A 16015-nucleotide genomic window follows, 5' to 3' on the forward strand; every position below is an offset into this window, starting at 1 on the left:
GGCCCTCGCCAAGCCGCAGCTCCGCCAACGCCTCACCCACGCGCACGTCTCTTCTCTCCTCATCCTTCCAACCTTTCACGTCGGTTTCTCCTCATGTTGCCTTCCCACCTCATTTCTCCTGTCTCTCTCTACGCCCGCCCTCTCTTTCCTGTCCTCGTCCACTTCCTCCTCGGCATCCTCTCCGCACGCTGCCTCCCTACTTCTCTCCCTCGCGTCATCCACCCCGTTCGCGTCCTCCTCGTTTTCGTATCTCTCACACGCTAACAAACTCGCCACCTTCCGACCTGGCGCCGCCACCGCTGCCGCCACGCTTCTTGCATCCTCGTACCTCTGGATTCGCCGCACCCGCGAGTTGCCACCGTCCTGCGCCTATCTCTCTCATCCGGCATTGCGATGAAGCAATACACCGCTTTGCAGATACTTTTTGCTCTCATTAAGATCCGGTAATTTGCTCTTGCTCGCGACCTGTTCGATGAAATGCTTCAATATAAATTCACTTGGACGAGTATGTTTACACGGCCGAAATTTGGGCCTACTGTGAGATAAGGAATTTGGATGGCGCAAGGAGATTGTTGGCGAGGATGGAAAGTGAGGGTGTTAAGGGCAGTGTTGTGCCATACAATGTGTTGATGTATGGTCTCTGCAGAAACAATCGTGTTCTTGAGGCAGTGGAGGTGAAGAACAATATGGTGGGGAGAGGAATGTCGTTGATGAAGTTACGTACCGAACTCTTGTTTATGCGTTTTGTCACACTAATGAACTAAAAATGGTATTGGAAATGACTTATGACATGAATAGTCTGCACTTTGTGCCATTAGAGGCTAGTTGCTAGTTTATGCTTGATGGGCTACGAAAGAGAGGACACATCGACAAGGCCTTCGGATTAGCTTGTCACTTGGGTGAGTTGGGCATGGTGCCAAACCTGTTTGCATGTAATATGAAAGTCGCATAGAGGGGGTGAATAGGCGAAACCTGAAATTTACAAACTTTAAACACGCTCTATGCTCGGGGTTAGGGTTAGGAATAAATTCGGAGTACGGAAGATTGTTCCTCTTGCTATGAGTTGCTCAATCAATGCGGATAACCTTGGGAGCAAACTCAAATCGACATGAGCAAGGGAACTTTAGAGAGAGAAGAGAGGGGATAAACAAATCGAGTAGAAATCAACACAAATGAACGCGGTGATTTGTTTACCGAGGTTCGGTTCCAAAGAACCTAGTCCCCATTGAGGAGACCACAAAGACCAATCTATTCCAACCCTTTCCCTCTCTCAATCGGTCACATAGACCGGTCGAGTTCTTCTTCTTAATCACTTGGGTCACTAAGACCCCGCAAGGATCCCCACACACTTAGGTGTCTCTTGCTAGCTTTACAAAGCAGTTAAAAGAATTATAATGAGAAGGAGAAAGCAATCCAAGCAACAAGAGCAACAAAGGAAACACAAAACACCCTCTCTCAAGTCATTAAGCACTTGAGTTGATTTTTGAGGCTAGGAGGGGATTTGATCTTTTGAATGTGTCTTGGAGTGAATGTCTTTGCTCTTGTATTGAATGTGGAGTTCAGAAAACTTGGATGGCTTGAATGGAGGTGGTTGGGGATATTTATAGCCTCCAACCACTTCCTAGTCGTTGGCTGACTTTACTATCGATGAGCACACCGGACAGTCCGGTGGTGCACCGGACATGGCACTGCTCATTGTTCGGTGCGAGCCACGTCAGCAGATCGTTGGGGTTTGGAGCAGTTGACCGTTGAAGTCCTTTGTCCTCTTGCGGCACCAGACAGTCCGGTGCGTTCTGCCTTCGCTGCTCTGACTTTTGACTTGCACACTGTTCATCTGACATCGCAGTCGACCGTTGAGCGCAGTTGATTGTTGCTCTATTGGTTCACCAGAAATGTCTGGTGCACATCGGACAGTCCGGTGAATTATAGCGGAGTGACTATTGATAAACCCGAGAGTGGCCAGTTCGTGGGTGCCTTGCCCTGGGCACCGGACAGTGTCCGGTGCGCCACTAGCAGCACCAATGCTTGTCTTTGCTCCAAACTTTGTTGAGTTCCCAACTTATTTTCTTTGTTGGTTTATGTTGAACTTTATGCATCTAAGATAAATGACAACTAGGCAAACTAGTTAGTCCATGTGGTTTGTGATGGAAGTTAACCATCAAAATGGATTATAGGGAATGTTTTAAGCCCATTTCCCTTTCATAATGCATTGATCGATAGACTGTGCAAGGATGGAAGATATAGGGAGGCTGAAAAGCTCTTCAAAGGGATGGTAGACAGAGGTCTAGATCCAAATGAGGTGTCCTATGCTATAATGATACATTCCCTATGCAAGAGGGCTATGATGGATGATGCAATTTGCATGTTTGATAGGTTGATGGAGAAGGGAATCAGAATGACTATTTATCCATACAACTCTTTAATTAATGGTTACTGCAAACACAACAATCTTCAGTAGGCAAGAGGTCTTCTAAATGAGATGGTTGCAAAGGGATTGAAACCAAGTCCAGTATCATATTCCCCTCTTATAGTCGGTTTATGTTGGAAAAGGGATCTAGCCAGTGCAATGGAGCTCCACAGGGAGATGACCAGGAATGTTGTTTCTGGGAATGTATATACATTTACAGCTCTTATCAGTGGTTACTGCAAGGATGGAGATATGAATGAAGCAGCTAGGTTGTTTCATAAAATGGTGGAGAGTTCCCTAGTGCCAAATGAAGTAACTTTTAATGTTATGATAGAAGGGTATTGTCGCGTAGGCAATATTAGGAACGCATTCTAGTTATATGACCAGATGGTAGATAGGGGCCTAACACGTGACAATTACACTTACAGGTCACTGATAACACTACACGACGGTTGATCTTTAGCGAGCCTTATTTGGGACCGACGGTTGGTTGCTAAAAGTTATGGACCAACGGTTGGTCGCTAAATGTGTTTATAGCGACGGTCTGTGGGTCGCTAAGAGTCTAGAAATTTAACGACTTATGGTCGGTCGCTATAGAGGTAAATGTGTGACTGATGGTGGGTCGCTATAGGGGTATGTGATTTTTATGTTTCTTATATACTCACCAAAGCCCATCTAAAGGCCTACTAAACAAACAAACGAACCCTATTCCACGCTCAAGCTGCTCTCAGCCTTATCCCCTACGCACGCCAAGCCTCATCCTCCTAGCCGCCATCTCCCTCACGGCGCCAAGCCCATGGCTTTCCTGGTGCTCGCCTCTCCCAGCCGTTCCTATCTCCAGCGCTGGCTGCCATCTCCTCCACGAGGTGTCTTCTCCGTCGCCGCTCCCTGCGTGATTCCCTTGGCCGGCGTCCTCGACTACTCAGCCATGGAGGTCGCTGCCCCTTCTTTTCCTCATCTCCCTCCATCGGTTCTGAGCTCGGCGCCCCTGCTCCCTGCTCTTGTCCCTCCCATGGACGCCGCCCCCTCCCTCAGCTCACTCCCTCTAGCTGCCATGGAGCTCGCCCCTGCCCAAGTCTGGTTGCCTCTGTTTCCCCCTATCTCTGTTGGCGGCTGGCGTCCCATCTCCCGTGCGTTGGACGGCCGCCGCTTCGTTCTCATCGCTGGCATTTGTCCCTGCTCCAGCTAGTTCTCATGGCCATGCCCCTGTTCCCTAGGTCCGAGCTCTCCCAACTCCCTAGCCATGTCTGCTCACCCCTCTCTGTCTCTGTGCGAGCAGCAGCATGCCGGAGAAGACCTGTGTCCTCGACGCGCGGCAGGTGTTTGATGGGAGGTTTGAACTGGAGTTCATCATTATTTTCCATCTGTGACCCGCAAGTCTTTGCACAGCGATAAGGTTATATTCTTACTTGAGTGTTTTGTCTCTCGATGTCGATTATAAACTAGTAATAATGTGTATATTTGTATGTTCTTGTGAGGAGAGAAACTCGCCACTCCCGATGATCCCTATCTGGTGAGCCATTTGCTATTTGTGGGCTTCTCTAGTTATTATGCAACTCGTAGGAAGTGGGATGGGGCAGTAATTCCGCAACTGGTCGTATATCATTTTTTATTTATTAAGCTTCAAAACCAAAGCGCAACAATCTTCATGTTCTTCGCTCAGGGTGCAGATGGTTCTCGGGGGCGTGGTTTACACGGTTGTGCCGTTCTACAAGAGGGTGCTGATGGTCGAAGGTATGTTTGTTCACATCCCTACGTCTGTTTACTGCAAGGAGCAGATGGTGACTAGGGGCCATCGGGCATAGTTCACATGATCGTTACCTGATCAGTTACAGTCTATCTATAGATAACAAGATGAGCTAGAAAAATCGGTGTTCACGGCTTATTGCAGCGATTGAATTACTCTGCCAGGTGAAAGGTTGGCCAATGTACAAACTGCAGTGGAGGTCGTGGAGCATGTCGCTGAGGTGACAGAGAAGTTGGTTGCAGATGCGGCCAGTTCTCTGCCAGAGAACGGATCCCTGCACAAGGTTGTCGTGGAGGTGGAGTGTGTTGCTGAAGCGGTGGATAAGGATGCACATAAGGTTGAAGCAGTCATCGATAAGGGTTGGTATGCCTTGTCCATGCTCTTACTTGAAATTGAATATTTCAATATGTTATGGATATGACGTCGCAATTTGACATTGATATTCTTTTGTGTGCATTAATTGAGTAATTGACATTGTTTACCGGATGTAATAGCCCTATCGCTTATCTTGCTGCTATTCAAATCTATGGTAAACAATGGTTGTCACTTCTTTCACAACACAAGGAGAAAGCATGGTTTTCAAGTTCAGTGAAGTCGAGATTGCAGTACTTAGGACCACAACCAGGCATTCTGGTTCTAGATGATGAGCATGTTAAGGGCGTTCATCTCGATCCTTTAGCTGGTCCAGTAGATGCCTTTTGCCTTCTGGTTCTTGATCCGGAAAAGGTTAGGCAGCCCTTTATTTCACTTTCCTGTTGTTGCTCTCATGTATTGTACTACCACATATGATGTTTATATTAGAGGAAAGTGTTGTGTTCACTATTTTTATGAAGAGGACAAACCTAAAATTTTGGTTTAGCTACCACGAAAAATGAAAACAAACATAATTCTGCGAAAATGTTTAGATTCAGAATTTATTTTGGGAATTATTTAAGTTCCTTGGTTGGTGATATGATTCTGTAATCAGGTGTGCTGTCCGCAAGCATAAAACTGTAACAGTTGGGAGATAGTGTGAGAAAATGATGAGTTTGGTGTTAAATAGCAATGGAGATAGGTCATGGTTCTTTTTATTGTACTCAATCCGCCAATAGTTTTCAATATACATGGCAGATAATACTCAGATTTAATAGCATCCCCATCTCAATTTCATATTTATTTTGTTCCCTGCTAAATGGCGTTGCGAAAAAACAGTCTTGCTCTGTTTGTTGCGAAAATATCCTTAAATTTAACCTATTATTAGAATGCATTAGTCAAACTCGCCTTCAGTCTAGTGGCGTTGTACTTCCATTTCAACAAACTGCATAAGTATATGATTATCAATCAGTGCCTTCTTTGACCATGACTAAGCATTGTGTATCTCTTAGCACCCTAGTTTTTGGTGCCAGCTTTGGTTCAGCATTGGTTATCAATGATCCAAGGATTTGAAAGATGCTGTAGCTAAGGCATAAGGCTGAAGTTGGTGCATAAGGCTGCAACACCGTCTAGTGGAGGTAGATAATGCATCAAAACTGTATTTTTATTTGCAAATGTAGCAACAATATACTAATTTGATGTACTTTTTTCTAGGGTGTTCTGGACAAAGAAAGCTTGTGCCTTAAAACAGGAGGATACAAGAAGCTGGAGTGGTTGTCTGAAGGCTTTTGAACTGCTTGAAGCATTAGTGTAGCTTTGGTGCTTTTGTGACTGATCAACTCTGGAGCAGCTAGAGTGATGTAGTTGTGGGCTTTTGAACAATAGCTGGAGTGATATGAAACATTAGCGATGTAGTTGTGGGCTTTTGAACTGCTTCAAGTTGGAGTGATGTCGCTGTGGTGCTTTTGTGACTGATCATCTCTGGAGCTTTTGTGAATGATCTAGCTAGCTATCTGTAAATGATCTAGTTGTGAATGATATTATAATTGTGATGCTTTTTGTGAATATATAATTGTGGTGCTTTTGTGTTTATGTGATGGATCTATGACTGTGGTATACTGATTAACTGTGTATGTCTTTATGATTTGTGTATAAAAATATGTGATTTGTGGTGCTTAATTAAATATATATATTATTAATAGCAACTGTAAAAAGGGCGACTTTCTATTGGTTGCTAAATGTATAGTATGATGACTTACGGTTGGTTGCTAAATCTATAGTACAACAACTCACGGTTGGTCGCTAAATATACAATATTAGCAACGGACAGTCGGTCGCTAAAAAGATGTCGGTCGCTAAAGCCTTTAGCGGCGACACTTATAGCGACCATCCTTACGGGTCGCTAAAAGTTTTTAGCGACCAACCGTAGGTCGCTGAAGGCCGTTTTAGCAACCAACCGTAGGTCGCTGTAAGTGAACCGTCGTGTAGTGTAAGTGTAGTTTGTTTGACGCTAGGTGCCATGAAAGCTAAGGAATTTGTTGCTGGTCTTGAAAACAACTCTGATGTGCTAAATAGTTTTAGCCTTACAACACTTATGCATGGATTCTGCAAAGAAGGAAGGTTAACTGAAACGTACCATGTTTGGGATGAGATGAGAGCACAGGGAGTCAAGCTTGATCTTATCGGTTTTACTGTAATTGCATATGCAGCTCAAAAACTGCATGATAGGGAGAAAATAAGCATGTTATTTAGGGAAGTGAAAGTAAAAGGTGTCAAGCCAGACAAAGCATTTCATACATGCATGATTCATGTGCACTCAAAGGAATAAAATATAGTTCAAGCATTAAACTGCTGGGATATGATGATAGATGGCGGATGCTCTCCAAATGTTGTCACATATACAGTTTTAATTAACCATCTATGTAAGTCTGGGTATTTGAGCAGCGCAGAGATCCTCTATAAAGAAATGTTAGCTACACACTTCCTTCCAAATAGCTATACTTATAATTGCTTTCTTGATTATCTGGCAAATGAAGGAGAGCTCGAAAAGGCTAAGGTTCTACACGCAGCCATGCTTGAAGGCTGTTTAGCTAACACAGTGACATTTAACACATTGATCAAAGGGTTCTGTATGGTTGGGCAGATCCAAGGGGAAATTGACCTTATGCAGAAGAATACTGAGAGTGGTTTCTTTCCTGATTGCATTAGGTATTCTACAATAATAAATGAGTTCCGTAAGGTTGGCAACACCAATAAAGCATTTGAGCTTTGGAATGAAATGTTGTACAAAGGACTTAAACCTGATATTGTGGCATATACTATTTTGATTCGCTGGTGCAACATTCATGGTGAATTTGATGAGGGCTTAGGAATTTACAGTGATATGGTTAAAAATGGCGTGCAACCAATCTGGGACACCAAACTAAATCAAGACGGATGCAAGATGCAAAAATCAATCTGACTGTGAACTGTTGCTTCATATGCAAGTGGATTCTGCAAAGAAGGAAGGTTAACTGAAATGTACCATGTTTGGGATGAGATGAGAGCACGGGGAGTCAAGCTTGATCTTATCGGTTTTACTTTAATTGCATATGCAGCTCAGAAACTGCATGATAGGGAGAAAATAAGCATGTTATTTAGAGAAATGTGAGGGCACCTAGAGGCGGGTGAATAGGTGATCTTGCAAAAATCAACTATAAACAACACAAACTTGGTTTATAGCAACTATTAGTGAAAACTAAAGCCAAGTTGTTGCGAGTAGAGATGGAGAGAGAGAGGAGAACTCTTCATTTGATTGCTCTTATGTATTAAACTTAGGAGCAATAACACAAGTGAATAAGAGTACCGAAGGAGTCAACAATCATAATAAAGTAAATAGACAAAAGAGACACGGCGATTTTAATCTGTGGTTCGGCCAATGCCTACTCCATGTTATGGTGACCTCCTTTGGTCAAGAGTTGCACTCAACCCCTCTCAAGTGATCGAAATATCAAACTTGAGTACCACAATTTTCTTACTTATATCAAATCCCCTTTGTGCAGAATCTCCATAAGTTGGAGTCTCTCACACCTTACATAGATGATCTTAATCAAATCACAAGAGTAAGGAGGAATAGCAACACAAACAAGAGTACAGGTGCAACAACACCACACACACAAGCAAAGGAGAGAACCGTGGACAGAAGGTAACCATAGTCTTCCAAATGAAGATCAAACGACTCATTTGGCCCTTGGGGCTATAAAAGGACCCCCTAGGCAGTGCTATGACCCAAACATACAAAGAGCGCACCGAAACTCCGATTCAACGCAACCACGCTTTCGACTCATTCTAGAGAGAACTCAAAGTTTGTGTGCGTGGTGTTGCTGCACTTGTACTCTTGTGTGTGTTGCTATTCCCCCTTACTCTTGTGATTTGATTAAGATCATCTATGTAAGGTGTGATAGACTCCAACTTATGGAGATTCCACACAAAGGGGCTTTGATACAAGTAAGAAAATTGTGGTACTTGTTGGGACTATGCTTCATCGCCGAAGGTCTTGTAGGAAGAAGCAGCTTTCGGCTGAAGCTGTTCGTATGAGATGACCGAAGGTTCCTACTCATAAAGCTTCGGTATTACAAACCGACTTAAAAGTAGAATGACCCTCTAGTCCATAAATGCTTAGGTCACTGTTGTAATCCTTTATAAGGGGCATAATTGTAATTTCTCACAGGCTGTGTCCTGTGCCTATAAATAGTGAACAGTATTCCCTTACTGTTCACAGATTCCGGTATTGGCAGTTGCATCATTCGAGAATCAATCTTTGCCAAGGCAGAGGTATAACTGTATTCAATAAGTAAATATACTGAGTAAATATAATATGATTTGTTTATAATTCATTTACCTTTGATACTCTTTATTTTATGTTACTTAATACAATTCGATTACGAAGATTTAACTTTCGTAACCGTATTGTCATCAACCTTCGTCCAAGATCCATTATCCTCAAGGGAATAATGCCTCATGGATGAAGGACATTGACATTTAACATTTTATGTTGCCTTGTTCTTAATTCATAGCATTTGAGAACAAGTCCCCAACATTGGCGCCCACCTCCGGTGAACTCACTTCCACTTTTTTGAGCTGATGGCTTCGTTCAACGATCAAGCTGGAGCTGCTTCGGCTCCGAAGCTGCTACTCCCGATAACAGGCGGTTCATGTTCAGAGCCAGCCAACAAGAAGCAGAAGAAGGAAGCACAGAGAAGGGTACAACATGTTGGGGTGCAAGGACCCTTCATCAAGTCAAGATGGTCTCACATTCCTATTACCTTCTCCCAAGAGGACCTTCAACTCAAGGATTACCCACACAACGATGCCATGGTTATCTCTTGTGTTATCAAAGGATTTCTGGTCCACAATGTCTTGGTTGATACATGCAGTGCAGCTGATATTATATTTACTAAAGCCTTCAGGCAAATGCAAGAGCCAGAAGATAAGATTCATGATGCTACACATCATCTCTGCGGCTTCGGAGGAAGACAAATTGTAGCACTGGGCAAGATCACCATGCCAGTAACCTTCGGGTTCATCAACAACACTAGAACTGAGCAAGTTGTGTTTGACATTGTTGACATGGAATACCCTTACAATGCAATTATTGGTCGTGGCACCCTCAATGCTTTCGAAGCAATTCTTCATCCTGCTTACCTTTGCATGAAGATACCTTCGGATCAAGGACCCATCGCTATTCATGGAAGACAGGAAGCTGCTAGAAGGGCCGAAGGAAACTGGACTGACTCAAAAGCAATCCATAACATAGATGGAGCTGAAGCTTGTGAACAGTACAAATTCAGAAGGGAGAAAGCAGCTTCAGCAGATCAGCCGAAGCCCATGCTCTTATGTGAGGACATAGCAGAGCAGAAGGTGCTGTTGGGCTCTCAATTATCCGAAGAACAGGAGAAAACCTTGATAAGGTTTTTGTTCAACAACAAAGATGTTTTTGCATGGTCAGCCAATGATCTCTGCGGAGTTAATAGGGATGTTATTGAACATTCGCTCAATGTTGACCCATCCTTCAGACCCAGAAAGCAGAGGCTTCGGAAAATGTCTGATGATAAGGCCGAAGGTGCTAGTAATGAAGTCAAAAGACTCCTCAGTGCAGGAGTTATCAGAGAAGTAAAGTACCCAGAATGGCTAGCTAACACTGTTATGGTAAAAAAGGCCAATGGCAAATGGTGAATGTGTATCGATTTTACAGATCTCAACAAGGCTTGTCCGAAGGACGAATTCCCATTGCTAAGGATAGACTCCTTAATTGATGCAGCAGCTTCGTCAGAGCTTATGAGTCTTCTCGATTATTATTCAGGCTATCATCAAATTTGGATGAAGGAGGAGGATGAGCTAAAGACCAGTTTCATACTGGAACATACTGTTACCTTCGGATGCCTGAGGGGCTCAAGAACGCTGGAGGAAGTTTCAGCAGAATGACTGCGAAGGTTCTCCAATCTCAGATAGGCAGAAATGTGCTAACTTATGTTGATGATATCATTGTAAAAAGCACGAAGCAGGAAAATCACATTGCTGATTTGCAAGAGACCTTCGCCAGTTTTAGGCAAACTGGCCTAAAGTTGAATCCAGAAAAATGTGTCTTTGGAGTAAAGAAGGGGAAATTTCTTGGATGCTTGGTTTCAACAAAGGGAATTGAAGCTAATCCAAGTAAAATTGAAGCTATACTTCGAATGGAGCCACCAACTACAAAAAAAGGGGGCCCAAAGATTGACAGGGAGGCTGGCATCTCTTAATAGATTTATATCCAGATCAGCAGAAAGAAATTTACCTTTCTTCGAAGTGCTGAAATCAGCCGAAGTCTTTCAATGGGGACCAAGCCAACAAAAAGCCTTCGAGGACCTGAAGCAATATTTGATAGATTTAACAACATTAACTCCACCAACGCCAGGGGCTCCGTTGTTATTATATGTGGCAGCTTCGCACCCAGCGGTAAGTGCAGCACTTGTCCAGGAGAAGCTTGATGGCCAAGTCAAGAAGCAGGTCCCAGTGTATTTTGTATCTGAAGTTCTTAGTATATCAAAGAAAAACTATACAGAATTGGAAAAGGTGTTATATGCTGTTTTGATGGCATCCAGGAAGCTTCGGCATTACTTTCAAGCATACAATATTGTTGTTCCTTCTTCGCAGCCGTTGAAAGATATTATGAGAAATAGGGAAGGTACTGGGCGGATTGGAAAATGGGCTGCAGAGCTCAACGAATTTTGCATTGATTATGTGCATAGATCTTCGATCCAGTCTCAAGCGTTGGCAGATTTTATCGCCGATTGGACGCCAGGGGCTCAGGATGAAGAAACAAATAAATATGCCGAAGTATGGACAGTGTTTTGCGATGGATCTTGGGGAACCTTCGGAGCAGGAGCAGCTGCTGTGTTGGTCTCACCATCCAAAGTTAAAACTTGTTATGCGACAAGACTCGATTTCAGTTGTACAAACAATATTACTGAGTACGAAGCCCTGCTTTTGGGTCTTTGGAAGTTAAAAGCAATGGGAATCAGAAGGGCCATTCTTAAAACTGATTCCCAAGTTGTTTCGGGTCATATTGACAAGAGTTGCAAGGCTAAAGATCCGAAGCTTGAAAAATATCTAGACACGGTCCGAAAAGTCGAAGCTTCCTTCGAAGGATTTTCTGTCAAAAATATCCCTCGAGGACAAAATGAGCATGCTGATTTGCTAGCTAAGTCAGCAGCACAGGGGCTGCCCTTACCTTCGGATGTGTTCTTCGAAACAATAAAAGCACCTTCAGTGGAACTTCTTGAAAGAGCAGTTCTCAATATATCTCTTGTTTATAGCGAAGATTGGAGAACTGAGATCATCTCTTACCTTCAGGGTAAATTCCTTTCAGATGACGAAACTTATAACAGGAGGATAGAGGCAAGAGCTCGTCCATATGTCATGATAGAAGGGGAGTTGTACAAGCATGGAGTTTGTGCTCCACTACTCAAGTGTTTATCTAGAACTGAAGGCATAGAATTGATGAAAGAAATACATGCAGGCCTGTGTGGATCTCACATTGGATCTAGGCCGTTACTTGGAAAAGTTTTCCGCCAAGGGTTTTATTGGCCGAAGGCAGCTTCGGATGCAGCGGAATTAGTTCAAAAGTGCGAAGGTTGTCAGAAATGTGCAAGAGATCAAAAACAACCTTCGTCTTTAACACAATTCATACAACCCATCTGGCCATTGCAAAGGTGGGGCCTTGACTTGTTAGGTCCATTACCACCGGCTCAAGGGAACTTAAGATATGTTGTAGTAGCTGTGGAATATTTTTCTAAATGGATTGAGGCAAAGCCTTTAGCCACAATAACTTCGGCCACCATTCAAAAGTTTTTCTGGCAGAATATTGTTTGCCGTTTCGGGGTACCAAAGGCCATCACTGTAGATAATGGAACACAATTCGACTCTGAAGCTTTCAGAGATTTCTGTGATCAAATTGGTACGAAGATCCATTTTGCATCAGTCAGGCATCCGGAGTCAAACGGACTCGTTGAAAGAGCCAATAGCGTTATAATGACAGGAATAATGAAGTTAATCTTCAATCAACCTAGGGGAAAGTGGCCAGATCAATTAATCAAAGTGGTATGGAGCCACAACACAACAATATCAAGGTCAACAGGCTTTACTCCATTCAAACTATTGTTTGGTGACGAAGCAATAACTCCGGAGGAAGCCAAAACTGGATCAATAAGAGTAGTAGCTTCGGCAGAGTCAGATTCTGAAGCTGTTTATTCTGTGGAAAAAGATGCTATAGAAGGGATCAGGCTTCAAGCTGTGGAGAACATCGATAAGTATCAAGCCGAAACAATCAAATGGCGTGATAGAAAGGTTCGGCTAAAGAATATTGAGCCAGGACATCTGGTGCTTCGGCGAGTGGCTAACCCAGATACAGTGGGCAAGTTGCAGCTGAAATGGGAGGGACCTTTTTTGGTAGCATCTTCGTCAAAACCCGGTTCATACAGATTGAAGGATATGGACGGCAACGACATTCCTAGATCTTGGAATGCGGATGAGCTTCGGCGATATTATGTGTAACTTGATGTAATTTTTTATGTCTTTTCTTTTTCATGGCACCCTTTTCCTTTCTGAAGGGAGAGAAAGGTTTTTAATGGGGCCATCATATGTAATTTCCTTTTCTAGTTTTATAAGAGCAAAATCCCCCAAGGAATGTAAATGTAAAAGCTGAGAACGCACCATCGAGTGCCGAAAAGTAAAAGGCGAAGAAGCTCCAAAGTCGTTCCTAAGGGAATGCAGAGCTTACAGCGAAAAATCAACGCTGATTCCGCCGAAAGTAAAAGGCAAAGAAGCTCCAAAGTCGTTCCTAAGGGAATGCAGAGCTTATAGCGAAAAATCAACGCTGATTGCGCCGAAAGTAAAAGGCGAAGAAGCTCCAAAGTCGTTCCTAAGGGAATGCAGAGCTTATAGCAAAAAGTCAGCGCTGATATGTGATTGTTTCTAACGAAATAACGGCTGTGATTTATGGCTTCGGATATGTGTTTGGACATTCATTTGCACATCACATTACATCATAACATTTGCATTCATAAACATTCATCCAGGCATATGTAGGGTAACCATCATCATAGCATAAGTGGTTGCTTCGGCAAAAAGAAAAAACAATCTTTTTGTACTTCTTCGTGTACGAAAAGAAGAGCTTCGGAAGAAAGGGAAATGTTGTTTTTTATGCTTCGCTGTGTACGAAAAGAAGGGAAGGTGTTTTTTTCGCTTTCGGCTCAAAAAGGCAATTTCGTCCACATCAAAGCTCCTCTCATACATTAATGGAAGGGTAAGAACATATTACAAGGTATGAACAGAATTCATTAAGAACGAGTTTAGTCACATTTACAAAAGTTATCTCAAAAGTTTCTTGAGTCTCTCTACAGTCTACTCCTATTAAATCTTCAAGGGACCTCAGCTTCGGCACCATTCTCTTTAAGCATCGGCCTCGGCTTTGTCATCCTACATGAATTAAGTTGTTGTAAGTCAAAATCGAGCTTGAAGGAAGAGGTAAGCACAAGGTATGATTTCTTACTGGTTCAAGATGACTCCGAGCTTCGTCTCCAGCCTTTTCTCGCCCGCCTTTTGTCCATACCATCTTTACAAATCTATTAGAAATGCTTCGGGCGAGATCAGGAATGTCATCTAGAATTGATGGTGACAGAGTAAAATTGGGCCTATTGACAATTTTTCCATGATCGCAGCCAGCTTTTAGGAAAGCTGCAGCAGTGCCCCGAGAAGCTACCCAGGCGCAGAAGTCACCGTGCCCAGCTATAACTTCGTCAAGCTCGTCAATTTCACCTTCAACATGTTCGAAGGTCTTTGGTAAATCCTCAGCTGACGGGGTGAACTTCTCACTGCTAGCTCCAACTGAGTGGAAAATTTTTCTCAACCGTTGAATACATTTGTTGCTAAATTCCAAACATTTGTCTTGAAGGCCTGCTAATAGTTTTTTCAAATCTGAATTTTGTTGAACTTCGGCTTCAAGTTTTGCATTAAGTTCTTGCCTTTCTTGTTCAAACTGCCCAGATTGGCAGAGAAGCTTCGTGTTCAGTTCTGTTATTTTAGCTTCGGCTTCCGCCAATAAGCCTTCAGTTGCTTGAAGCTCGAAGTTCTTCTTTTCAATAGCAGCGGATTGCTCTTTTATTTTGCCTTCTAAATTTTCAATTATAACTTCGTGTTTCTTGTCTTCCAGATCTTGCTGCATTTTCAAAGCTTTGCTCAACAGCATACTCTGCACGAAAACAACCTTCGTTAGACATTTCTTCGTTATCCAAAACAATAAAAGTCAGGGGAAAAGTATTCACCTTGAAATTAGAATAAAATAAACTACCAACGATATGTTGTCGTCGGTAGCGGCTAATGTCCGTTTCTAGCTTTGGAAAACCGATACTCTTTGACAGAGTACCGATAACCTTAGCTCCAGTTTGATTCCGGATACAGTCCAATTTTTCGTCATCAATACCTCCGAAGAGGAGTGCTCCTGGCTTATATCCACAAGATTTGGCATACTCTTTAAGCTCTTCTATTTCGGTTTTTTGACAATTTTTCTCCAACTAAATTTTGGAACATGAAGGCTTCGTCCTCTGAAGCTTCGTCAGCAATTTCCTTTTCTTTCCCCGACGCTGCGGCCATGGCCTCTTCGGCGGCAGTAGTAGCTTCTTCTATGGCCATGTCTAGCAGCATTTTGTCGATGTGTTCAATTGTGCTTTCCAAGTTCAAATCTTCAATTGAGGTAGCTTCGGCAGCTGCGACCTCCGAAGATATGATTTCAATACTTGTCATTCCCTCAGCCGCTGGTACCTTCTGAGCTGAAGCTCTCGATGGTGTCTTGTCAATGACCTCTGTCACACCGATGATTCTCTGTCTCTTTGCTTTAGTCGTTTTCTTCGTTTTTTCCGGCTCCTTTTCCTTCTGAAAAAACTTTGTCAGTTGAGGCCTCAATGGACTTAGCTTCGCAGGCAGGGATTCAGTCATTACCTTCAAAATTTCCTCCACATCAGTGGCAGAGTGTGATGCGGGAGTTTCTTCTTCGTCGGATATTTTTGCTTCGGAGAAGACGCTTTCCTCTTCTTCGGAATTTTCTTCTTTGATGGTTTTTTCTCATCTTCATTTAAGGCTTCGGTTATCCTTTTCCTTTTCCGGCCTCCGACACCTTTATTCAGATTTTCGTAGTCAGGGTATTCAAAACCCAGGGCGTCTAGCACTCAATTCAGTCTTCGCTTCGGACGAGTGCCGAAGGCCGCGATCATCAACTGATCTTCTTTTTTGGAGTAATTGCCGAGTATTTCATTGCACATTACTTCAATTGTATCCAGCCACTCTTGGCAAGGTGTTTTGAAATATTTCTTAAACTTGAAATAGTAAGGTAACCGCACAAGTTCTCCTTCTTTTTTCTCCCCCTCTAGCTTCGGCATTTCCCATTCTTTTAAACTAGGAAAAACCCTGAAAGCCAAAAACTCCTGAACCAGGTCTCT

At 43.1% G+C, this 16015-nt stretch overlaps 1 protein-coding gene and 1 pseudogene across 1 annotated transcript; both read left to right on the forward strand.

Moving 5' to 3' along the window:
• Nucleotides 1-3203: 3203 nt before the first annotated feature.
• On the forward strand, nucleotides 3204-3802 carry LOC103651781 (uncharacterized; annotated as a pseudogene).
• Nucleotides 3803-3858: 56 nt separating this feature from the next.
• LOC103651780 (uncharacterized) lies at nucleotides 3859-10149 on the forward strand (the record flags this gene model as incomplete). The annotated part of the gene is made up of 4 exons (XM_020550722.1): nucleotides 3859-3920; nucleotides 4071-4141; nucleotides 4319-4513; nucleotides 10139-10149. Coding segments are annotated over exons 1-4 (339 nt in total), but the record flags the coding sequence as incomplete, so codon positions are not given.
• Nucleotides 10150-16015: the final 5866 nt, after the last annotated feature.

This window comes from Zea mays, chromosome 3 (assembly GCF_902167145.1).
Source record: "Zea mays cultivar B73 chromosome 3, Zm-B73-REFERENCE-NAM-5.0, whole genome shotgun sequence".
NCBI classification, from domain to species: Eukaryota; Viridiplantae; Streptophyta; class Magnoliopsida; order Poales; family Poaceae; genus Zea; species Zea mays.